Source organism: Cornus florida, unplaced genomic scaffold, assembly GCF_030987335.1.
Source record: "Cornus florida cultivar Cherokee Brave unplaced genomic scaffold, ASM3098733v1 CherokeeBrave_3.0.0_Hap2_Chr07, whole genome shotgun sequence".
Lineage (NCBI taxonomy): Eukaryota > Viridiplantae > Streptophyta > Magnoliopsida > Cornales > Cornaceae > Cornus > Cornus florida.
Window position 1 is genome coordinate 24,907,546 of NW_026775577.1, and position 27,450 is coordinate 24,934,995.

The window sequence follows — 27,450 nt, forward strand, 5'->3', positions numbered from 1 at the left end:
AGAAGACAATACATAACATGGATGGCGGATGAGCTCTTCGGAGGAGCTGTTTTGGGAGCAGCTGCAGTCAATGAATTGGTGAAAGCTGTTTTGAATCATTTGACGAACATAGCCGTCAAGTTTAAGCTGAACAAATCGTTTGAACCATTCTTTGGTGAGATCATTAAGCTGAACAAATCAATAGAACCATTCTTTGCTGAGATCATTTAGCTGAACAAATCGTTGAATCGTCCCGTGCACGAAACCCTAAATCGATTAAAAATGCCAAGAAGCTTGTCTTCAAATGCTTGAAAATTGCTCGAAAATTTGTGAAGTTACTGCCAGGAGAAGCAAGCTCGTGGAATTGAAGGAGTCAATCGAAGACGATTATGGTGAAATTGAATGAAATAGATGCGGTAAGACTACTCTGTCAAAAATTCTCCATCATGATGTGGAAATTCAAAGGTATGAAGATTGGATTAGGTCTAATTTGGTAAATTTTACCAACATTGCATTTGGATTGATTGAATATATTTTATTAGGATCTTCCAGCGAGCCCTCAAAGCCCTCCCTGGAAGCTACAAGCTCTGGTACGCTTATCTCCGCGACCGGCTGCAGAGGGGACGGCCGCGGCAGAAGGACGGCGGCAGAGAGAGAAAGAAGAGAGAGGAGAGAGAAAGGAGAAAAAAAAAAAAAAATATATATATATATATATATATATATTTTTTTTTTTTTTATTTTGGGTTTTGGGTTGGGTTCGGGTTGAGCCGAGCCCAACCTTAATATGTCTGGATTTTGTGAATTTAAAGCCCAAATTTCAAATTTTTTGGATTGGGATTGGGCTGGGCTGGGTTAGCCCGCCCAAGTTGCAGCCCTGGGATCGTTCGCATGATCGAGAGAAGAACCTTACTTGAACATGCTTTTACTCGGTAACTTAAACACGCTTTATTAAAAAATGAAAATAAAATAGAACTTAAATTCCTCACGCGCCCGAACTTCTTATAAAATGAAATCAGAAGATTGAGGAACCCAAATACTCTCGATATTCAGTTAATTGGGTTTTTCTGTTAAAAAGAATATAGATTTGGGTTTTTTTTTTTTTTTTTTTTTTTTTTGTTTCTTCCTGTGCATAATAAACTTGAGATTTAGTAAAATTTGAGCACTTCCTGATATTTCTACTACATTTGATGGTGTTGGAGTTCATTGAGGGGGCTGCATTGGAAGCAGCATTTGGTGAATTACTGAAAGCTGTGCTGGATGTCAAAGGCAAAACCATCAACTTCAAGTCCAACCTCGACCAACTCGAATCACGACTCAATTCACTCCAACCACTTGTACGCCAAATTGCGAACTTGGACAGAGAACTGGACTTTCGGGGGGAAGAAGCCAAAATGTTCACCGGTAGGTTGAAAGAGGCTGCGAAGCTGGTCCGCAAGTGCTCTAAAACTGTTTGCTTGAATTGTTTCAAGAGGTCTTCCTACTCGAAGAAACTCGTCGAAATGGAAGATTTGCTTGGGATATTCTTTCAGACCAATGTCCAAGCTCTGGAGACAATGGAGAGCAGGAAGATTATGGTGAAGGTGAATGAAATAGATGTGAAATTGCGTAGAATGTCGTCAAGTATGAAGAAAGGTGGACAGGTTTGTGATCCGAGTGTGTTTGTAGGTTCGTGTGGAGCTCCGGGGGTTCCCAATATTGTTGTTGGACTAGATGTGCCTCTTCAAGAATTGAAGATGAAGTTGCTAAAGGATGGTGTCCAGGTGGTTGTGCTTTCAGCTCCTGGAGGATGTGGGAAGACTACATTGGCAAAAATGCTCTGCCATGATGCCGAAATTGAAGGTATTTATATAGAGATATCAAATCTTCTTGCCTTTGTTGTTATGCTTAATTTATTTTGGTAAATGCTGGGTGCTTTTAGAAACTAATAATTTGCAGATGTGCCTGTATATAAATTGAGCCATTCTACTCGCTACATTTATTGAAGGCATTTAAATTAGTGTCATTACTGAAGACCATTTCTTTGGAAGTTTCATTTCTTGTGGAAGTTTATTAGCATTGATTTTTTTTTTTTTTTTCAAAAGAGAAATTTGTTACCAGACATCTGAAAGCTTGGTGATAATGTAATCTACCAACTTAAATTTTTTAATGGTTTTCTATTAAGTACTTCTAACCTATTTGAAAATACCTTGCTTGGACAGGAAAATCTAGGGACAATATTTTCTTTGTCACGGTTTCAAAGACACCCAACCTCAAGGCCATTGTTCGCAACATGTTTCAACATAAGAATTTTCAGGTGCCTGAGTTTCAAAATGATGATGATGCAATTGACAAATTGGGAAACTTGCTGAGCCAGAATGAAATAGGAACAAGTCCTAAGTTGTTGGTCCTAGATGATGTATGGTCTGGATCAGAATCCCTTATTCAGAAATTCATGTTCCCAATACCAGAATACAAAATATTGGTTACATCAAGATTTGTATTTCCTAGATTTGATTCTACGTATAAATTGGAGCGGTTGAATGATCAGAATGCCATGACTCTTTTTCGTAATTCAGCATTTCCTCAAGGTGGGAGCTCCAACATACCAGATGATCTTGTCAACGAGGTAGAATACAAATCCCTATATGAACAAGATATAATATATTTTTTCTTACTTGTCTGACAGAATTATGTGTTTGTACACACAGTAAATCTATGCTTGCATGTTTTACTTTTGTGTCACCAATTTTTTTTTACTGACCCAAAAATATAAAATATGCAGCTTTCAATACCATGATTTTTTTTACTTCAGAGTTTGTATCTCCAAAAATATTTTATTTATTTATTTTTTCAATGGAAAAAACAGTGGTTAATATAATTTCTGGCCAACTAGGACTGGAAGCTTGACCAAAATTATCCTTTTTAAAATTAGAAGTATCGATGTTATATTCATTTAATTGATCAAGAAGAAGTAGAGCTTCTGTTTACTTATCTGCAATTCTGTATTAGTTTCATTTAATTGAAGATCAAGCAGTGGAGTTTGTATATACTTGTCTCCAATTCTGTATTATTTTCATTTGCAAGAAACTGCAGCTGATTTAATTTGCCGCATTAAATTGCAGATAGTGAGAGGCTGTAAAGGATTCCCACTGGCCCTTACAGTGGTTGGTGGATCACTCTGTGGACAACCTGAGGTGTTCTGGAGATGTACATTGAAGCAATGGTCTGAAGGACAATCCATTTTTGATTCCAACAGTGATCTGCTTATTTCTCTCCAAACTAGCATAGATGCCTTGGGTGAAAAAACTAATGGCAAGGAGTATTTCCTGGACCTAGGTTCATTTCCTGAAGATCAAAGGATCCCTGCCACCGCTCTTATCGATATTTGGGTGGAACTATACAACCTAGATGAAATCCGTGCTCTTGCCAACATCTATGAACTATCCACCCGAAATTTGGTTAATCTTGTTCTTACAAGGTATTCTAGATTCTTATTTTTCTTTAAAGTGTTCAATCATGGTTTGTTTTGATGATGTCTAGTGTGTTAGTTTGCAAAAAGGGCCATAATGAAGTGACGGTCCAATCTATTCATTGTGTTGAAGGGGTGGACTGGGCATTGGATGCAAAATTTGAAAATTTGACATTTTCTTTTAACAGTGCACAAGTGTTTTCTTTAAGACTCCAATATGCATTGACTTTTAGTTGTTTTCATCCTCTTATTCAGTTCTCTATATTAACTTACCCTCTGAATTCTGAAAGGACATTCATACAGAATTATCAAAATAATAATAATGTTATGACAAACGCAGTGAACCAAGAACAAAACAAGAATTACGACAGAAAATTAAACACGCCACACACAAAGAAAACACAGATTTACCTAAAATTTGGGCTACATCCATGGTGAAGGTCTGACTACAGATTTAACTATGTGAAAATTAGGAGATTACTAGTTTCTGCCCTCGAACCCTAGCTCTCTTTCACACTCTCTTTCTTGCGATCTGCGGTGCTCTCGTTTTCCAACTCAAAACCCAAAGCGCCCTTATAAACTTGGGCCCCACAAAGCTCATTTTTCGTGTCCAACCAAGGTCGCAACTTTGACTTGTAGGAATATTCCAGCTGCTGTTATCCTTATCTTGTTATTAATTGTCATATGGATGCCCGAATTTGTTTGTTCATTTTTTTCCCCAATTGATTTAGTAAGCATTATTGTATCCTAAAAATTGAATTGCGCCTTAAATACACCTGATTTACTCCTTTCACAGGAAAGATGCAATTGAGGTTGATGGCAATGAGCATTTTGTCACGCAGCATGATCTGCTGAGAGAGCTGGCTATTCACCAGAGCAGCCTAGAGCCTGTAGAACAGAGGAAAAGGTTAATTATAGACATAAGAGGAAATGACCTTCCCAATTGGTCGATTGAACAAATGCAACAACCCTTCCATGCCCGTCTCTTGTCCATCTCTACAGGTTTGCTTATCTCACATTTTCAAAATGAAACCTGCTGCAGAATATTTGATAATTTTTTCTTTCTTTTTTCCCCAATTCACAATGTGCGGAATTTGATTGCAGATGAAACATTCTCGTCAGGCTGGTACAATATCCAACTACCTGAAGTTAAAGTTCTAATATTGAATTTCCGGACAAAGAACTACAGCCTACCTGAATTCATCGAGAAAATGGACCAATTGAAGGTTCTGATCATCACGAATTATGGTTTCTGCCCAGCTAAACTGAGCAACTCTCCCCTACTTGATCCTTTGTCCAGTCTAAAGAGAATCAGGCTAGAGAATATTTCAGTTTCTTTCCTTGGTAAATCCACTTTACAATTCACGAATTTGCAGAAGATATCCTTGATTATGTGTGAGATTGGCGACGCCTTTAAAAACTGTACCATCGATGTCCCCCATATGTTCCCTAATCTTTTGGAGATTGATATCGACTGTTGCATTGATTTAGTTGAATTGCCTGAGGGGCTTTGTGACCTTCCTTGCCTTAAGAAGCTCAGCATCACTAAATGTCATGATTTGGAAGCGCTCCCTGAAGGATTTGGAAGGCTAACAAGTTTGGAAATGCTGAGGCTTCATGCCTGTACAAGCCTTTTGGGGCTACCTGAGTCAGTCGGTAGCCTCCATGAATTAAGAGTTCTTGATATTTCTGACTGTTTAAGCATGAGTAAATTGCCAATGGGGATCGGTGGGTTGTGTGGTTTGAAAAAGCTCGACATGAGAGGTTGTGAATTTCATAAGTTGACGCCATCAGTAAAGGATCTTTGGCAATTAAAGGATGTGATATGCAACGAAGAAGCTTCTGATCTCTGGGAACCTTTTAAGACTTATCTCACCAATCTGAAGATAAATGTGCTTAATGAAGACATCAATTTGAACTGGCTTCCCAATCTAAACGTCTGAGGAACCGGACCGAATTCATATGACGTCATGGTGACATCATATAGTGGACTTTATCACTCCACTCACATAAATTGAAGTCGATAACTACTGAATTCTGTCCTTAAATTATTATTCATAAAAAAAATAAAATTTGATGTCTAACGGTATATATATTTATTTTCAGTTATTTTGTTTACCTTAATGTTGTTACATATTTTGTGTTTGTGGGTGTTGCCATTACAATCTTCAATGAACAAGATGGCATAGAGTTGGTTTTGAATATGCTTGAAGGAAGAGAATTCCTCGAGCAATTCTATCCTGCTCGCTAGAAATGGTGGTTGAGCCACTCCTCTGTAGGTGGTTCTTGTTTACGGTATAAAGCTAATAAAATAGCAATAAAGCATATTGTCTTGCCTGTTGTCACATGTTCACAGCCCCCGATGTTTGGATTTGGTTGTCTATGATGCGGATATGTATGTCAATTTTAAGGTGTCTATATTCTTTCTAGAACCTAGATCCTCTCTTGTGCCAATAATGTTGTGCTGTGTTTATGCAACAATTTTACATTACTTGTACATTTACATTATTTTACTTATGCAATTACTTTTTTATGTATGTATTATAGTACGATGTAATTCGTTGTAATAGCGGTATATTTTTGACATAGGAAAAAGGCATATAATTCCTCACGAGGGGATTCGGATTCTTCTTGGTAACAAATTTAGCAATGACATGTTGAATCATCTTGTCAATGATCATTGCTATTTATTTTTATTCAGCAATTCCATAAATCAAACCAAACATGGGTGTTAAGTGAAAGAACCAAATAGTGGATATTTATTGGACGATAATGGTTTTCTTTATAAAAACGAAGACAAATCAATTTGTTTGGCTTCTCTCTCTAGGGCCATTTTAGGGTTTTTGTGTGTTTTATGTGGAGAATACGGAGCGTAGCACGGAGGAGGGTCAAACCTCTTCCACACAGCCACCGGGGGCTTTCTCTACTTCTCGGAATGGTTCTTCTCCACGGCCATCACGGTGGAGTTTGTTTGCATACTCTACCACACAGACGTATTTTATCAACCTGGATAACTATCATGCAGCATGGAAGCATAAGGAGAAGATTGTATTAATACTTTTTCAAAGAAGTTCATTGAGAAGATATGAGCAAAGGAGTTTGGTCTGATTTACCTTCGTGATGGCATCTTCATGGTAAAGTTTTATTCACCCCCAGGGCTTGGTGATGGTGGTAAGGTAAGGGGCTAGGTTCTAATATGTTCCGGTTTCAAACCCCAACGCCCTTATTGTAACCCCTGATTTAACCGGTGCTGTCGTTGTGGGGCCGATTACAACACCCTCGTTTTGTAACTTGGGGTGGGTCCAAAGGGACCTACCCAATGGAGTTCCGAGTTCACAAAAAAAAAAATAATAATAATAATAATAATAATAATAACAATAATAATAATAACAGAAGAAGTAGGATTCTTTATGGAGTGCACTATTTTAAAGGGCAACCTATCATTTTAAAGACGTGGAATCGGAAAGGAAATATAATACTGGAATGTTTAACTTAAGTAGGTGTTGTAAACATTCCAAAGTCCTATTTATAGATTTTCTAAACTAGCAGTTGCTTGCAGTTTAGCCTTCCAAGAAAACATGCGACCCATGCAAAACCCTTTTCTCCCGTTTTGCTTGTAGTGTCTAAGCCCACTCTACACTCACATCTTGTTGTCATGTGCCATACAAGGGGTCTCTCACCCCACTTTGTATGCAACTTTTCTTTTTTTTTTTCTTGGTTAAAGGGTAATCTTGTATATAAGATAATAAAGGATATACATGGAGCCCCAAGGGGAAATACATCACAACATAACCAAAAATCAACAATAACTACAATAGCAAAAGAATAATAATAATAATAGAAGAAGAAGTAGGATTCTTTATGGAGTGCACTCTTTTAAAGGGCAACCTATCATTTTAAAGACATGGAATCGGAAAGGAAATATAATACTGGAATGTTAACTTAAGTAGGTGTTGTAAACATCCCAAAGTCCTATTTATAGATTTTCTAAACTAGCAGTTGCTTGCAATTTAGCTTTCCAAGAAAACATGCGACCCATGTAAAACCCTTTTCTCCCGTTTTGCTTGTAGTGTCTAAGCCCACTCTACACTCACATCTTGTTGTCATGTGCCATACAAGGGGTCTCTCACCCCACTTTGTATGCAATTTTTTTTTTTTAGGTTAGAGGGTAATCTTGTATATAAGATAAGAAAGGATATACATCGAGCCCCAAGGGGAAATACATCACAACATAACCAAAAATCAACAATAACTACAATAGCAAAAGCATAGTTACTTCCGGCCAAAGTTTTGGTTACAGTTCAAACTCTAAAAACCTCAATACCACCCTATGAGATCAGCCACGAATACACACCTGATGAGGAATAGCATTTCACAAATAGGTTATGGAGGTCCTGTTCAGTTGTGATAATTCTAAGATCAGTACTCCTCTTCAACTTAATTGCAGCTGATTTAGCTCCGATGCAAAATTTTATCAAGGAGATAACATGATGAGGAGTGTTGGAGACATTCCTGAAAGCTCTTCCATTTCTTTCTTGCCAAAGAAAATATTTTACTGTTGACAGTAGGAGTTTATGAATTAAAAACTTTGCTTAGGTCTAATGAGCTGAACAACAGTTAATCAAATCCATCCAGCAGCTTGGTAGAATGTAGAATCCTACAATATCTTGTATGAAGTTCCAAATATGCGAGCTAAAATGACATTGGAAGAACAAGTGATCCATTGATTCCATCTCTGTCTTACAAAGGTAGCACCTTTAACATAGTGCTTAAGCATCATAGGTTTAGAATCCAGTATGTAAAATCTTCCCCTCATTGCTAACCAAGCAATACAACTGTGTTTGGGAATATAGTGTTTGAACCAAATAAGCTTATGCCAAATAAAGGTTGGTGAATGTGGTGCAAAATGTGCAGTGGTATGAGAGAATGAATAAATTTGAGAAGGACAAAGCAACCAAACAATACTGTCTTGTTGTTCAGAAGGTTGAGGCTGGGAGTATAATTGAGAAAGAAAGTTTAGGGATTGGAAAAACTATGAGTAGTTCAAAGATAGGGGAACCATCCAATGAGTACTGGAAATTAGGCTGTCAACTAAGGTCCTAGTGTCTAGTTGAAGAATTTCCACATCATTCAGCCCTATCTGTTGAACAATTAGACCATTATGGAGCCAGCAATCAAGCCATAAATTCGTGTCTTTCCCACACCCCACCCTATACATGATGAGACCTCTTGCTATTTCTCTTAGTTTCAACAAATTCCTCCAAAAGCTTGAACAAGTTATAGAGGGCTTTATACACCAAAAAGATCTATCCCTAAGCAGATAACAGTTAATCCAGGCCACCCAAAGGCTATCTTTCCTAAGTCACAACTTCTAAATATGCTTTAAATTAGCAATTCTATTTGAAAGCTCAAGGTTAGGGAATCCCAAACCACTATAGATCTTTGGACTACACACTGCAGTCCAAGTAACCTTTATACCTCTCTTTTTAAGCTCCACTCTAGACCAATAAAACCTTCTTAGTATTTTGTTAACTTCTTCAAATACTTTTTTAGGAAAAACAAAGGATTGGGACCAATAGGATGAATAGAGCACAATATTGACTTTATAAGAACTGTTCTCCCAGCATAAGGTATGAATTTGGAGGTCCAGCTACCAACTCTTCTAGTAATTTTCTCAACCAAGGTTTGACAATCCCTAGCTTTGATTGCTAAGGTAGACAGTGGTAAGCCAAGATAAGTAACAGGCTGAGATCCAACTTGGAATTGCAGGAGGGAAAGTTTAGAAGATTTTGTTTGGTTATCAACCCTTGAGAAGAAAGCCTTGGATATTGAGGGGTTAAGTTGTAGTTCAGTAAAAGAGCAAAATAGATTGAGGGCATTCACTAAAATTTGGATTGAACCAACACTTGCATGTGAAAATATCATAATATTATCAGCAAATGTGAGGTGAGTAATGGCTAGTTTTCTACATCTCCAATGAAACTTGAAGGTAGGATTAGTCCTAATTTGATTATTAATTATAAAGGTTAGAACCTCCATTGCCAAGACAAAGAGCAAGGTGTTAGGATCACCTTACCTAACACCTCTATTTTCTTTAAAGAATCTAAACAATTCACCATTGAGTGAAATTGAGTATGATGGTGTAATAATACACCGAGCCACCCAATGAACAAAGATTGCAAGGAAACCAAACAAATACAAAGCATCAAAGGTAAACTACCAATGTAAGGAATCAAAGGCTTTTATTAGGTCAATTTTTAGTGCACAAATAGGGGGTGGTTAGATCTGTTGTATCCATTGAGCAATTCATGTGCCATGATAACATTTTTTGATATGTGTCTTCCTTTCACAAAGGCATTTTGCTTGGTACTAATGAGCATATGGAGCACAGAGCTAGCTTCAGAAACACCAACTAAAGGTAGAAAAGCAATAGTAGGTTCAGTATAAGGGTTCATAGCAGGTTCAGTATGGGAGATCACATCAACTACAGTTTGAGTGGTCATAGCAGTTTAAGGTTCACAACAGTTTGAGGGGTTATTTCATTCTCAATTTAAGAGATTCCTTATCCTTCAAACTAGTGTCATTTTCAGTGGGATGCAATGAAGTGGAAGCTTCCAAATGTAAGGGAGAATTGGTGTTTATGAAGGGGTTAGGGATCGGGTGGCAAGAGGTTTTTCCTTTCTTTCTAGTAACCAATTACCATGTCTGAGGGTTAAGGGGAATGGGAGGGATAAGGCCACTCTGAGAATCCACACAAGTCTCTTTCAGGTGACCAAATAAGGAACACTTAGTACATATGTCAAAAATCCAAGGGTATTGCACATTGACAGTTTCAATTTTCCCACATTTCAAGGTAACATGGAATGATTTTGGGAAGGGTGAGAGAGGGTGGATCTCTACACAAACTTTTGCATAATCTATTATGTTCTTCTCTTGGGTGTTAATATCAACATTGGAGGGCCTTCCAACTGCACTTGCAAGATAACTAAGGCCTTTAGGAGACCAGAACTCGAATGGGACATTATATAATGTAATGACCCGGTCATTTTCATTCCTTTTCTTTTTGCTCAAATTTTACGAATAATTTTTTTTTTTTTTTTGTTATCTTTTCTCTTCTGTGTTTGGTTTCTCGTCACTTAGTATCATATCGAGTGCTCGAAAATGGTTTCTGAGACTCTTTTCTTAGGATTGACAACTTCTTTTAAGGATCGAGTCATTTTCACATTTTTCATTTTTCGTCACTATTCACTTTTTGTCTTTTCCCGATTTCCTTTTTCGTTGCATAACCTCACTTTTTGTGCTCGGGTTTGACTTTGGCTTTGCATACATCCATGATATTTAATTTCCATGATATCTACATTTTTACTTTTGTATAAAAGAATGTTAATTGTTTACTTTCCTTGTAAAGGGCATGAATGCATAATATTTTGATAATTTTTCTTAACTTTTGGGATTTTAGTGTAATTATGAAAAGTAATTATTTTTCGTCTTAGGGACTATTTTGCAATTTAATTTGGAAGATATTTTCAAAAAGGACCTTTTTACAATTTTTGAAAAGTGTGACAAGTGTCACATTCTCATTGGTCCACTTGTTGACATTTGTGTGGAAACACTTTGATGCCTTGGATAATGACATGTGGAGGGTGGAGATTCACCCACTTGTTAGCCTAGGACTAGTGCACTTGTTGGTTTGGATGGTTGACAAGTGTAGTCTTGAGATTAAGCCTAAGATGGAGCTTTGGATGAGTGACAAGTGGACACTCCAAATTAAGTCTTGCAATTATTTTTGGGCCACTTTGAGATTATGGTTTTAAAGAAGGGTTTTTGTGCAATTGACCATAGATGTGTGTGTTGACCATGGTGTAAAAGCACATAGTGAGTGGATGATTTCTATTTCCTCCACTCATACTTAACCACATTATTCCATTCTCTTCCTTACAAGAAAACCCTAACCTCCATGGATGGAGTTTGAAGCCTTAGGCCTTGACCTTGATTTTTGAGGGCCTTCCATTGATTTCCAAGCTTAACATTGGTAATACTTTTGTTCCCCTCATCCTCCTCTTCAGAACCCTTGATGGATTTAGCCTAACTTCTAGTTTTGCTTTGGTATCTAGAGATTCAATTCTCTAGTGAGGTATTGATATATTATTTTGAAGTATTTTTATGTCATTATTGAGTGTTTTACATGCATGGAAGAGAAGGACTTGTATTATGCCCTTAAACTATTTTAACTTGAAATAAATATTGTTAAATTAAATATAGAACATGAAAATATAATCAATTAGCTTCCATTTAGTTTTGGTTTCATGTACTTTGGATTTAAAATGAATTAGTTATGAATTTTTGAAGTTGTAAGTTAGTTGCTGGAAATTTAAATCTTTTCCTTATTCGGTCTGGAAATAAATTTTTATATGGAACCATGTTGCTTCAATTACTTTGAAATTTTTACCGGAACTTCCCCCATGCATCTAACACTACTCAGAATTTTTTAACGATTTTAGAGCATGTCTAAATTTTATTAAAAATCCGAAACTATCTGTTATTCATGTTTTTATTGCAACTGGAAAACATATTTTTAGATGATTTATTTCACTAATCTTTTCACATTGGATCATGGCTTAAATTTTCAGTTTTACACTCTTATATGTTTACTTCCAAAATAAATTAAGTTTGCCCAATTTGGATGTCAAATGAATTTTTCATGAATTTTCAAAGTTGGAAGCTACAGGCTGAAAATGTGTTTTTCTGGGCAGAATTTGTTTCAAAGTTGTGGGTCAAAACTGTTTCAATTGGAAAAATATTTTGTTAAACTAAATTGATATTATCAAATAACAGTGTTTAAGCTTTCATTGGGCTTTAGATTCATTCAATTTGGGTTAAAATTGATTTTTTTATGAATTTTACAAGTTGAAGGTAACAAGTTGAAAAATCTGTCTTGCGGACCAAAAATTTGAGGCGATTTCATTTCGGTGGTAATTGGGATTTTCATTCCAATTGAGATAGGGGATGATTATAGGATTATGTTGTATGTGATTTATTATTTTTGATGCTTATGCTATGTTTATGCATAAAATCTAGGATTTAATTTAATTAGTCAATAGTTAAAAAAAATTAATTCACTTAGTTGTATATTGTGTAGAATTAATTAAGGACTTCGTATTTAGTTAGGCCTTGACTCGATATTAGTGATTATTATGAATTAATCTTTGTTATATATTAAATTGGAAGGATTTGAAGATATTTTGAAATCTAGAGATTTAATTATTTTTATTTAATTAAATTCTATTCAACTATTCCAATGAAGTAATTAAACTTTTGAATTGATATTAGTGATTGTCTTGATATGTTGTTTAACATATATTAAATTTGGGATATTTTGATGAATGTTGAAATCTAAAGAATTTAATTATTTATATTTAATTAAATTTTGTTTTACTACTCATGGCTTAAATTAAAGTATTGATATGACATATGTAATGACCATAATGTGATCTTTGACGTGTATTAATTTGAAGCCATTTGGAATTGAATTGAAATTTAGAGAATTTAATTATTTTTATTTAATTAAATTCTATTTAATTGCTCCATGGATTTAATTGTGTTTGGGGAAGTTATTTCTATGTTTAAATCATGGACTTGGAATTGTTGTATATTCACTTGGTTACATTTTGAGCATTGGATAATATAGTTGTTATATTTATATTCATGAGAATATGTTTTCCCTATTGAATATATCATTGTCTTGAGTAATGAGTTGCACATTTTGTATTTGACATCTTTCATGCCATAGTAGTTGTGGACTTAGAGTATGTATTCTATGTGTTTCCAAATTTGGTTGTGCGTGGTAGATAGTTGATTATCTTGTATATACATGTTGATATATACGTTGTTGCACAACTTGTTGATTTTGGAAACTTAGGGATGTCGTTGTTTAGCTACGGCTAGGACTTGGTTTTAGTACGGGGGATTATCCCTCTATATAGTCTAGTGCGCACATAGGGAGGTTTACCATGGGCTAGTAACCCTAAAGTAACTATGGTGTCAGTCTGATCCGTCGTGACGTCCATGTAACGTCTCAAAACTAATACTTTTTAAACAAAAAAAAAAAAAATCGGCATGACCTCCCCTAAAAATAGGCCTATCACAACCTGTTTAATTGCATTTTTAACCTGTCACGGCTCAAATTCCGAATTCACGGCAATAGTAGATGATAATACACAATCAAATGACCTCGATAATACCTCAAACTAGTATTACTCTCCCCATGTATCAATAAGGTTTACATGTTATCAAATTCACATCCAAAATATCATCAAATACCTTACATTACATAACAAAGTTTTGCAAAATATACATATACACCTTCACACTTTTAGTGCTTTGCAAAAATAATGGGAGATATACAAAAGACACAAAAGTGAGCTTCTAGTATCGCTCAAGCTTGAGGTGGGTTGTCGTCCACCGGTTCTTTTCCAAGGCCTGAAAAAAAAAATATAAATAGTAGGGTGAGCTATATGCTCAGTAGGTGACACTTAAGACACAATTCTTGTGTCCTAGTGAATCCAATCAAAGCATAGGCCAATGGGAGATAGGGATCATACAACATAGGGGATCGAATACAACATACAATTCAATTCCAATTATAAACAATGCAATGCAATGCAATGAAATGCAATGCATGTCAATGACACTCCCCATTTTCATTCTCAAAACCATCACTTTCAAACGTTAATACAGCCCGCCCTTTGGTAACCCCGCCGCGACACGAGAGGAGGATTGGCTAGTGTCCCTGACCCTTGGTAACCCCGCGGCGTCATTATGGGGCCTAGCTAGCTCAACCACACTAGGGCGACTCCCTAGTCCCTTCTAGGCTATATTAACCTTCGGCCCGTTGGTAACCCCGCAGCGACCGGGTTTGTCAAAACCAATTTTTTTTTTCCAAAACATTCATTCCCAAATCCCCATTTTCATTTCAAGACAACCACTTCCCTTTTTCATGCAACCCAATGAGATGTAGGCTCATGTCATGATCTCAATATAATGACAAATGGGAACTTAGCACAATAATAAATAAGCATGTTCTCATGGCATCATTATAGCATCTTAGTAACCTCAAAAAAAAATGTAAACAACCATCACATAGACATACTTTTCATTCAACCATGTTATACACATTTACATAACTAGCATGTTGTCAATTAAATCATTTTAATCAAAATCAACAACAATTAAACATACTATAACACACATAGAGGAGCATGATTCATTATAGAGCAAGATTCCATGGCTTAAGATGTCCCTACCTCAAAAATGGGCAAACCCTAGAAAATGGGTCCTAAATTTCGAAGTCCAAAGGGTGCACCAAATCTGGAATTGTTGGTATGGATGTGTAGAACTCGACACAAGCTTCGTTTTGCCTCAAACGGCACCTCAATCCGACAAAAGATGAAGGAGTAATCAACAATGGAAGCTTGAAATGAAAAGAAAAGAAAAAAAAAAAAGACAAGAAGGAGAAGCAGAGGCGTCTGTCGGGAGAGAGAGAAAGGCAGAGACCAATTTTGGTCTCACAATTCACTTAAAAAGTGATGTGGGTCCCACTTCTTTTATAATTTCTTTTTCTCATTTCCTTTTTCATTTAAATCACACACCACACACACACAATTATATACAAACATCACATTCTCCCCAACTTTAAAAAAATTTCGTCCTCGAAATCAAGACATACCTGAGGAAGAAAACAACGCTGGATACTTGGAGCGAACCTCCTGTTCAAGCTCCCAAGTAGCCTCCTTAACTCCGTGGTGTCTCCAAAGAATTTTCACCATCGGTATCGTCTTGTTCCTCAACACCTTCTGTTGTGTGTCAAGAATCTGAACTGGTCCTTCCTCGTAGGAAGCATCCTCATCAATGTCCACATCTACCCAACTCAAAATGTGAGATGGATCCGGTTCGTACTTTCGTAACATCGATACATGGAAAACATTGTGGACCCTATCCAACTATGGTGGCAAAGCAAGCCTGTAGGCAACCTCTCCTACTCGGTCCAAAATCTCAAACGGTCCAATAAATCGTGGCGACAACTTGCCACTTTTTCCGAATCTCATCAATCCCTTCCGTGGAGAAACCCGTAGAAAAACGTGGTCTCCCACCTCAAAGGATAATGGTCGTCTCCGCTTATCCGCATAGCTCTTCTGTCGGCTCTGAGCTGTAAGCAGCCTCTGTCTTATCAACTTAATCTTCTCAGTAGTCTCGAGTACAATGTCGGGTCCTAAGGCGGCTGTCTCACCTACCTCAGTCCAACAAACAGGAGACCTACAAGGTCTACCATACAACGCCTCAAATGGAGCCATCTGGATGCTCGCCTGATAACTGTTGTTGTAGGCAAACTCAATAAGTGGAAGGTGATCCTCCCAACTACCTCCCAAATCAAGTACGCATGCCCGAAGCATATCCTCCAAAATCTGGATAGTACGCTCCGACTGACCGTCCGTCTGTGGATGGAATGCCGTACTAAAATGCAACGCTGAACCAAACGCTACTTGAAGTCCTTCCCAGAACTTCGAAGTGAACTTAGCATCCCTATCTGACACAATGGTTACAGGAATTCCATGCAACCTTACAATCTCCTTCACATAAAGAACACCAAGCTTCTCTGCATCATCTGTTGCCTTAATAGGCAAAAAGTGAGCCGTCTTGGTCAATCTGTCAATGATGACCCATACGGCCTCATTGCCCCTCTGTGACCTTGGAAAACCTGTCACAAAATCCATAGCAATATGCTCCCATTTCCATTGCGCTACAGGTAATGGTTGCAACAAACCAGCTGGCCTCTGATGCTCAGCCTTCACCTGCTGACAGGTAAGGCATCTAGCCACAAACTGTGCAACATCATTCTTCATCCCGCTCCACCAATACTGACGTCTCAAATTGTGATACATTTTAGTACCACCTGGATGAACTGCAAAACGGGAAGTGTGAAACTCCCGTAGGACATCCTCACGACAAACTGTGGGAACCACCAACAAACCCCTGAACCGTAGACCCCCATCTGTATGCAAGGCCCAATCTTTCACTGTCTCACCACTAGAGATCAAAGCGTGGATGGCATCTAAGTCCGGGTCCTGTCTCTGTGACTCAATCACTCGTACAACAAGAGTAGGCTGAGCCACAAGACTAAATAAGAATGCCGACTCACTGCAACCATCATCATCACAACACTGTAATCCCATCTCTGCCAGATCTTCAAGTATCTTCCACTTCCGAATAGCTAAGCTGGCCAAAGTTCCACGAGATTTTCGGCTTAAGGCATCAGCTACAACATTTGCCTTGCCCGGATGATATTGCAAATCAAAGTTGTAATCTTCCAAGTACTCAACCCATCGTCTCTGTCTGTTGTTCAAGTCCTTTTGGGAAAAAAGGTACTTGAGACTTTTGTGATCTGAAAATAACTCGAATCTCTAACCATACAAGTAGTGTCTCCAACACTTCAAGGCAAACACAACTGCCGCTAACTCCAGATCATGAGTAGGGTAGTTAAGCTCGTGAGTCTTCAACTGTCGAGACCCATAAGCCACTACTCTACCATCCTGCATCAACACACATCCCAACCCATCACGTGAAGTATCACAATAGATCATATAACCCAAGCCTCGCTCAGGTATCACCAACACTGGAGCTGTAGTCAATCCCGTCTTCAACTCCTGAAAAGATGAATCACCGGCCTCATTCCAGACAAACTTGACCCCTTTCCGGGTCAAACGGGTCATAGGAGCTGCCAAACGGGAGAAATCCTTCACAAATCTCCGATAGTAACCCGCTAAACCAAGAAAACTGCGGATCTCAAACACATTCTTGGGTCGCTCCCAAGTCAAAACTGCTTCAACCTTTGATGGATCAACTGATACTGCACCTTCTGAAACAACATGCCCCAAAAACTTCACCTCCTGTAGCCAAAACTCACATTTCTCGTATTTGGCATACAATCGGTGCTCCCGCAAAATCTGTAGAACAATACTCAAATGGACCTCGTGATCTTCCCGAGTCCGTGAGTACACAAGAATGTCATCCACGAAAACTACCACAAACTGGTCCAAGTAATCGTGAAAGATGCGGTTCATCAAGTCCATGAATGCCGCTGGCGCATTAGTCAAGCCAAAAGGCATAACAAGGAACTCATAGTGTCCATACCGTGTACGGAATGCTGTCTTCGGGATATCCTCATCCCTAACCCGCAACTGATAATAGCCAGACCTCAAGTCAATCTTCGAGAAACAACTGGCTCCCCTCAACTGATCAAATAAATCATCTATCCTTGGCAAAGGATACTTGTTCTTGATGGTGGCATGATTCAACTTCCGATAATCAATGCACAACCTCAACGAACCATCTTTCTTCTTAGCAAACAAGACCGGTGCACCCCACAGTGACACACTCGGTCGGATGAAACCTTTCATCCTCAAATCATCAAGCTGCCTCTTCAATTCTTCCAATTCAACTGGTGCCATACGATACGGTGCCATAGAAATCGGCGCAGTACCAGGCATCAAATCAATAGTGAACTCCACTTCTCGGTGTGGAGGCAACTCTGTCAAATCTTCTAGAAAAACATCCAAGAAGTCACAAACAATTGCCGGATAAACTTCTCCCACGACATCATCTTCTTCAGCTAAAAGGCTAGCCAAGAAGTAATCACCACGACTCCGTTTATGAATTCCATACAACGACGATGATTGGGAATCACTCCGATCTCCCGTGAAAAAGAAACAGTCTCCTTCTGGAGTGCAAACTGTAATTCTCCCTTTGAAACAATCGATCGTGGCATGAAAGAAGGCCAACCAATCCATCCTGAGAATGACATCAAAGCTAGTCATCTCCAGGAGGATAAGGTCAAACACAAAGGTCCGCCCGGCTATCACAATGGGACACTCCCGCACAATTCGGCTCAAAGACACTGAAACCCCAACTGGCGTATCAACACTCAACGCCTGTTCCAAGAAACTAACTTCCAACCCCGATGCAAGTGCAAATGATGATGAAATGAAAGAATGAGATGCACCAGAGTCAAATAATACACGGGCGCAACAACCAAACACTGGAAATATACCTCGAAGGACTGACGGTCCAGAAGATGCATCTGTCTGTGCCAGTGCAAAAACACATCCCTGTGGTACCTGTGCCTGAGGACTGCCAACCTGAACACCTGACTGCTGCACTGACATAGTAGGAGTATCCCTCCTAACTGATCGTGAACCCTGTGAAGACATAGTAGGCTGTGGTGGTAGTGGTCTGAAACCTGACTGAACTGTAGCCGATTGTGACGGCCTCTGCTGTGACCCTCTGCCACTAATGGTGCCTGCTCTCTGACTCGGACAATCATGAATCAAGTGACCCTGCTAGCCACACCCATAACAAGCCTTCGGAGCTGACGAAACTGAAGACGATCTCATCGGACAACTAGACTTGTAATGTCTGGGCTGCTGACACCGATAACAAACAACTGCACTCCTGTCAAATCTAGCTGGCATAGGAGTGGTAGGAGCAGATCTTGTAAACTGTTGCCCCTGAATCTGAGATGGACTGCCCCTGTTCCTTTTCCAAGAAGATTCCTCTGAGGATGGCCCTGCACCCCTCTTTTGCTTCAATTGTTCTCTTCTTGCATCCTTCTCTCTATTGTCAGCCTCTAGCATCAAAGCCCTTTTCCACTGCTTCAGAGTAAACCTTAATAAACTGTGCCGTGATCAACGGCCTCATTCGATCATTAAGACCCGATACAAACTTCCGAGTCTTGTTAGCTTCATCTCTCACCACTTCTGGAGCAAAACGGGAGAGTGAGGTGAACTTGTTCTCATACTCCGCCACTGACATGTTCCCTTGAATAAGATTATGAAACTGGTCTTGTAACTCCCATCTTTTGGAAAGCGGAAAGTACTTTTCATAGAACAGTTCCTTGAACTTGTCCCAACTCATCTCTTCAATCTTGTACTGGTTAGTGATCGACTTCCACCAAACCTTGGCATCCATAGCAAACTTGTAAGTTGCTAGGATGATCTTCAAGTGATCCTCTGTCACATCCATTGAGGTCAACTGAGTTTCGACTTGATCCATGTAGTTGTCGGCTACCATTGGATCCGCACCGCCCTCAAACATAACCGGCATCAGCTGAGAAAACCCCTTAATGATCTTGAGACGCTTCTGAGCTGGAGTCTCCTCAACTCGAACTGTAGGTTGTGGTACCAACTGCGTCTGAGCAACAATCGTTGCCCTCACGACATTTTGCAACAAACGATTAAACTCCAGTGCCACAGAACCTTCACCCACTTCTACGGGTACGGGTGTTTCAACATTCTCTTTTCTTGAGGGAACAGCTCTTGGGGGAATCAAGTCCCTAAGAAGCATGTTCTCATCAACTGGCTCCGCCGGATTGGAGCTAGAGCTCTCACCAACATCACCCCTTGTTGGTCTAGGGCCAACTTCTCTAGGTTCCTCACGCCGTGACATCGTGCTATAAAACGAGAAAACGATTCAGAAACATGACACTAAGGTCCACTGTGGACGACTCAACAAGAATTAATACCGTACAACACTTAGCATGCAAGACTATGCAAGAAACATTTTAACATAAACAAGTAAGCAAGTAAGCACATAGGCAGTTAAGCATGCTCATTTAAATAAGATACCACATAGCAAGTAGTCAAGTAAGCAACACAAACACCATTCCATGCGACTCTATGTAGGCCTCTACCCGTCGTCCTAAAGGTTTTCGAACCTTGGCTCTGATACCAAATTTGTAACGTCTCAAAACTAATACTTTTTAAACAAAAAAAAAAAAAAAAAAAAAAAAAAAAAAAAAAAAAAATCGGCATGACCTCCCCTAAAAATAGGCCTATCACAACCTGTTTAATTGCATTTTTAACCTGTCACGGCTCAAATTCCGAATTCACGGCAATAGTAGATGATAATACACAATCAAATGACCTCGATAATACCTCAAACTAGTATTACTCTCCCCATGCATCAATAAGGTTTACATGTTATCAAATTCACATCCAAAATATCATCAAATACCTTACATTACATAACAAAGTTTTGCAAAATATACATATACACCTTCACACTTTTAGTGCTTTACAAAAATAATGGGAGATATACAAAAGACACAAAAGTGAGCTTCTAGTATCGCTCAAGCTTGAGGTGGGTTGTCGTCCACCGGTTCTTTTCCAAGACCTGAAAAAAAATATATAAATAGTAGGGTGAGCTATATGCTCAGTAGGTGACACTTAAGACACAATTCTTGTGTCCTAGTGAATCCAATCAAAGCATAGGCCAATGGGAGATAGGGATCATACAACATAGGGGATCGAATACAACATACAATTCAATTCCAATTATAAACAATGCAATGCAATGCATGTCAATGACACTCCCCATTTTCATTCTCAAAACCATCACTTTCAAACGTTAATACAGCCCGCCCTTTGGTAACCCCGCCGCAACACGAGAGGAGGATTGGCTAGTGCCCCTGACCCTTGGTAACCCCGCGGCGTCATTATGGGGCCCAGCTAGCTCAACCACACTAGGACGACTCCCTAGTCCCCTCTAGGCTATATTAACCTCCGGCCCGTTGGTAACCCCGCAGCGACCGGGTTTGTCAAAACCAATTTTTTTTTTTCCAAAACATTCATTCCCAAATCCCCATTTTCATTTCAAGACAACCACTTCCCTTTTTCATGCAACCCAATGAGATGTAGGCTCATGTCATGATCTCAATATAATGACAAATGGGAACTTAGCACAATAATAAATAAGCATGTTCTCATGGCATCATTATAGCATGTTAGTAACCTCAAAAAAAAATGTAAACAACCATCACATAGACATACTTTTCATTCAACCATGTTATACACATTTACATAACTAGCATGTTGTCAATTAAATCATTTTAGTCAAAATCAACAACAATTAAACATACTATAACACACATAGATGAGCATGATTCATTATAGAGCAAGATTCCATGGCTTAAGATGTCCCTACCTCAAAAATGAGCAAACCCTAGAAAATGGGTCCTAAATTTCGAAGTCCAAAGGGTGCACCAAATCTGGAATTGTTGGTATGGATGTGTAGAGCTCGACACAAGCTTCGTTTTGCCTCAAACGGCACCTCAATCCGACAAAAGATAAAGGAGTAATCAACAATGGAAGCTTGAAATGAAAAGAAAAGAAAAAAAAAAAAGACAAGAAGGAGAAGCAGAGGCGTCTGTCGGGAGAGAGAGGGAAAGGCAGAGACCAATTTTGGACTCACAATTCACTTAAAAAGTGATGTGGGTCCCACTTCTTTTATAATTTCTTTTTCTCATTTCCTTTTTCATTTAAATCACACACCACACACACACAATTATATACAAACATCACAGTCCAAGTATCCACTTTGGTTGATTTCACATTTCATTTCAAGTTGATAACTAAATGATATGGTAACTTATTATTCTTTGTTTGATTTCCTATTTTAAGTTGCCAGACGTTAACTTTGAGAAATCATGCTTTATGTGTTGTATTGGATGTTCCAATGTTGGTTAAATTACATCGATATCATGATTTGTGTTTTGATGTTCAAATCTAATTTAGGAATGATCCTATAGATTCATTTTGAACATAGACGTTAGGTGGCATGACCCACTCTTGTTGTTTTCGTATTTTAGATTTTAAGTTGATAACTTTGAGAATCTATATCTTGTTGCTTTATATAATATGTTTCTATGTTGTTGAAATGCATGAATGAGGTGATTTATGCTAGAAACACTCTAAGGTAGCTTAGGATGCTCCCTGAGTCTCATCTTGACATAGACGTTAGGTGACATGAGCCCCTTTAACATGTTTCACCTTAAGATGATAATTTTGTAAAATGTTAGGTTGATGCATACTCATTTCCTACGAGTAGCTTTATGTTACTCACCCACGTAGTGGGGACATTTTTCAGGTACAAGGACTTGATTTGGGATACACACTATGCCATGGAAGTTTCGTAGACTTGAAGTATCATTTTCATGAAAATGTTGGCATGAAATCCTATTTGTAGCCTTATATGTCAAAACTTGTATTCTTTGATTCGTATATGTAAAGTGTACATAAGTATATTTTTTTCAATGTATTTAACATGTATAAGAAGGGGCTGGAGGCCAATGACATGTATCTCGTTTTTTATGCACTTTTGTTTTCAAAGTTTATTATGAAAATATTAAAAAATGTTAAGTCATTACTTCATAACTTTCACATCGAGTGTGGGAATTTCATATATTTTTTGCCCAGACTCAGTATCAGACGATTCTTAAGTCTAATTTTGTTCATTTTTCGTTTTCCTTCCAATGGTGTGCACGGTGGCACCCATTTCAGTGAGAAATAACCATTTTGCCCTTGGTTCATTTCTTTTAGGGTTAGGCATTCTTACTTCATTTGCTTGGCTCATTTGAGTTCCATGACTTCATGGAGAGTCATGCTAGCCTTAGGAATGACATACATCTCTTGAGGTCATTTGGCTTCTTTTGCTTCCTCATTTCAGATCCGTTATCGGGTCATCTTTTGGTTCATCACAAGACGCACTGGCTTGAAAAAAAAAACGGGGTCGTCATAGGTGGTATCAGAGTTCCTAGGTTTGAATACCTTGGACGATTGGTTTTGGGTGCATATCACGTTTTTATTGCTTTGTTTTGCGTGTTTATATGCTTCATGATAACATGTTTTGGTTTGATAACATGTTTATGTGCTTACGTGCTATATGTGGTATGTCGTTTGTTTAGTATGGTTGTATTCCATTGTAAAGAGCATGACATATGATTTATGCTAGGTTAGATTTGTATATGCATAACTATTTTGTATATTTGGCATGACACGGGATTGGTCATTGAGGCACGAGTTAAGATTGATGGTGATTATAGTCACAGTTTCATTGTAATTTAGGTCATTGTTAATCTAGCATCGGTTTTGAGGTAGGTGGAGAGACAGATTTTGTTTAGGCTCTCGTGAGTTGAGTCATTTAGCATAGTTATAGGGCTGGATTTGTTGATTTTGGGCTATGATAAGGTTATGGACCTCTTAGGATCCTTGATTATTTTGGAAGGTTCCTCTAAGATTGCAATCTTCGTGGGTGGGTACGTTTGTGGGCGGGTGCATGGCACTGTCATGCTACTGTACTGGCTAGCTACGAGTGCAGTTTAGATGGAATCGGCGTTAGTTTTTGTTCCAATAGGCGTAGCCCTTTTGGTCAGTGATTGATGGTCATTTTAGGGGCGATTCTTGAGATTGATTTGGTTGTTGATAGTATAGCTATAGTTGGCATTTTCTTTAAGTTCTCCTTGCATGATGACGCTTTTGTAGTCAAGTCGATTGATCAATATTTTAGGTTAGTGAGAGCATTGCATTGTTAGTGTCACTCATAGTGTCACCTTTAGATTTGGAGATGGATTGTTAGAGTCTTACCATTGTGGTGAGGGATCACGTTAGTTTGGAGACAAGTTGGTGTCACATTGATTTTTGGAGTCAGATTATAGTTGAGACTTGTTTTCCTTTTACCTAGACACTCTAGGACACGATGTCCATAGGGTTCATTGTTGCATCATTTTATCTTCTGTAGTTTCGTTTACTACCATGTTAGTAGTATGATTTATGTTATTGCGATGCATAAGTAGGTGGAGGTATATCCACATTTATCTTCTTATTATGTGGCATTAGCATGCCTTACATATATGCTTAGTGATGTCATGTTGTTACTGTGCTTTAATGACATGCTTTTGTGCTACGTGGAGACGTGCTGCGTGTACCCTTGATTTTATCTATGTGAGTAGATGTATTTTCTTGGTAGTTGCGTTTCCTTACTTTGTACATGACTTCCATGTTCAGTTTTCCCTTTCTGTTCCCTCTTCACGTTTATCATGTTGACATTTATGGGAGAATAGGGTTTCTCCTTTTTTCTTGGTTTGAGTAAGGGGCTTCACAAGGAGTGGGTTTCTTCTCTTCGTTACGTTGTGCACAGTTTTAGGGTTGGCTAGTCCGTGAGGATCACCATTTTTGTCTTGAGTTCTTGGTGAGGACTTGATGGATTTTGGTTGACTTACTTCCATTTAAGGGGTGAAGTCTTTAACCTTGTAGTCTTTCGTTTCAGAGACTAAGTCATGTTGTTGTCCTTCTTAGGACTGGTGGTTCCTTTTCCTTCGTGTCTTCCCTTGGGGAGTTTTGCCGTGGTTGTTGACGGAGTTGTGGTGCTCGGAGCGAGTTGATTGGTGTGAGATCATTTTACGGGGACTTGCATCCATATCATTGAGGATTTGTTTGATTCATGAGGTGAGCTCGAGGTTGTTTTGAGAATGTCCATTGGAGACTTATTTCAGTTTAAGAGACCTAGATGTGGTTGACTCTTAGGAGAGGTTTTGAAGGATCGCTGTTGGATTTGGCTTGTTTATGGAGTTTTCTCGTCCTATTTATAGCTAGGCGTAGTTTTGAGGAATTGTAGTCCCAGTGATTGATTGTGATTGAAATTAAGGGATTTTGATTTGGCTTAGTGATGCCAATCACAGTTTTGAGAGACTCGTTTTGTGACCTTGGTTGTCAGGATTTTGATGTGTGTGCTACTTGGTGGACTATTATTTTGAGGATTTAGCTATCCATGATAGGGATGTGGATCTGATATTTGATTTCGGTGTGATTTTGTAGTTGATCTGTTTTTGGGAGATATGTAGGACTTTCAATGAAATGTCTTGTAGTGAGGTTCGTTTTGATTTTTGGAGGTGTTGATTTGTTCGTCAGGCTTTGGATTCGTGATTGATGTTGTTGATAGGAGTGTTTTGAGGCATTGGAGTTGTTGGTTTTATTGTATTAAGGATTTAAGGTCTTAAGTGTAACGGTGCCTATGACATCGTTGTCAGAGTTTTGGGATTTGCTACCCCAACTTTCACAAGATGCCTGGTTCCCGTAGTGCTTTTGGTAATGATGATTTACGATATTGATGTCATTGGTATCGAGAGGTTCCATGGGTAGACCTAGTGGGGGCAGGGTATGAACTAGTGCCTTATACCGTCATGCTACCGTACAAGTTGTGTGTTGTAGGCGAGTGCTAGTTGCCGTCGATACTACCTTACTGACGAGTAAGTGTGGGCGGGCGCTAGGTACTGTCAGTGCTACCGCACATTTGAGTACGTCGTGGGCGGGTTCTGGTCGCTATTTGTACTGCCACGTCGTCTTTGTTCAGTACCTTGATTTGATCTGTGATGATCTTGGAGTCCTTTTAGTGGTTGTTTTTGGACCAGTATGATGGTTCGTCAGGAGGAATGCTTATGGTTGTTGCCTTCCGTTCCTTTGTCTGACCTTGGGTTCTATGTGTGAGTTTCGACTTGTCGTGTGGCCGTGTGGTCACATTTCTTTTGAGAGGTTTTCCTGTCGTGAGCACGTGGGTGCGAATGACATTGGTTTGTACGTTATTGTAATACCTCGATATTTTAAAGGATTTATTAATTGGGATTAATTAATTTAATTTTATTTTGAAATAAGTTGTTTGATTTAATTGGGATTAATTGTTTTTATTTTATTTTATTTTTAAATGATTTGTTTTAGTTAATTGAGTGTTATGATTTCATTGTCTTATTTGTATTCATTTATATTTCGTGATTTATATATAGTGATTATTTGTTTGTGTGCTTAATTATTGATTGAATTATTAGGGTGTTGATTTTATTGGTATGATGTGACTTGGTTTAATTTCTTATTTGTTTATGTGCGTTATGTAATTAGTTATTTTAATTTAAATGTTTATTTAATTATTTTAGTTTTTCAAATTAATTGGACTGGGCTTAAGGAAAATTAGACCAAAGGAGATGGTCTTGGGCTTGAATGAAGCTTTATTGGGTTAATTAATAAAGCCCACAGTTTTGTGATTATGTAAATAATCATTTTTGTATAATTATAAATATAATTAATTAAGAATCATTATAGAGGGGTATATATGTCAATATGTATATATATTGATATATATAGGTTTATATAATTTATTTAACTAATGATTATATATGGAAGGAAATATACATATATATGTTGTATAATATATGTATATATATATTATTTTAAAGATAATTATTATTATTTTTTATTTGGTAATCCTAGTAGGAATAGGATTAGGGTAATTAATGTGTATAAATATACACACAAGGTTTTATTATTAAAAGTTTTACATGTTAGAAAAAAATAAGAGAGACAGAGAGAGAAAAAGAAAAGGCTGACAAGGATGGAGCCAGATTTGAGAAAGAGGACGACGGAATTAGAAGAGTCAATCAAAGCCTGAAGCGTCGGTTTCGTTTCGAAACTTTCAAGCAAGTTCTTTTCTAACTTTTCTCTTGGGACACATAAGTTTATCACCTTGAGTATCAGAATTTTAAATTAAATTTATTTGATTAAGTCATTGTTAGATCGGAATTAATTAAAAATATATAGATTATTATATTTGATGTTTTTGGATTATCGGATTTAAAGTATATATATGGATGTTGTATATATTTTAAAAGCAAGTTATATGCTTGATCTATGACTCAAGAGGGTTTATTAGGGTTTATGAAATTTCTGAAAATTTTCTGTAATTTTATAGAAGTTTCTGGATCTGTTTTATGTGTTTTTAAAATTTTTAGAATTTATTATATATTTATTTTGGGCTTATTTTAGTTAAACTGAACACAGTGGGGCCTTATTCAATTTTCAAGGTGTGTATAGAGGGGGAATTTAGTGCGGCGCGGCTCATAGAGCTGCGGTGCGCCCAAAATCAGGACCATTAGTTGGTCTTGATGAATAATGGGAGATCATGTGTGTCGTGGCCATAGGATAAGGTGCACACGCTGATCTGAGCTGTAGGTAGTGTTGATGGATTGTGGATTGATTAGGTGTAATACAATGCATGGAGATCCGATGCGCATGGGCATCTAAACTGTTGACTTGGTCTAGTCAATAGGATTATTATTCAGTGTAGTGCGGCTCACCAGAAGGAGGAGTATA

At 38.1% G+C, this 27,450-nt stretch overlaps 1 protein-coding gene and 1 long non-coding RNA gene across 2 annotated transcripts; one reads left to right on the forward strand and one right to left on the reverse strand.

Moving 5' to 3' along the window:
* The first annotated feature begins 692 nt into the window (after positions 1 to 692).
* LOC132266829 (probable disease resistance protein At5g66900) lies at positions 693 to 5,829 on the forward strand. The gene is made up of 5 exons (XM_059767815.1): positions 693 to 1,818; positions 2,178 to 2,584; positions 3,081 to 3,436; positions 4,224 to 4,429; positions 4,532 to 5,829. Exons 1-5 carry the CDS (start codon positions 1,167 to 1,169, stop codon positions 5,368 to 5,370), a joined length of 2,460 nt encoding a protein of 819 aa, XP_059623798.1. The 5' UTR covers positions 693 to 1,166; the 3' UTR covers positions 5,371 to 5,829.
* A 14,568-nt stretch (positions 5,830 to 20,397) lies between these two features.
* LOC132266830 (uncharacterized) lies at positions 20,398 to 21,831 on the reverse strand. Its single transcript, XR_009468725.1, has 2 exons — positions 21,461 to 21,831; positions 20,398 to 20,650 (listed from the first exon to the last, which is right to left on the reverse strand). It is a non-coding gene; the product is annotated as an uncharacterized LOC132266830 (long non-coding RNA).
* Positions 21,832 to 27,450: the final 5,619 nt, after the last annotated feature.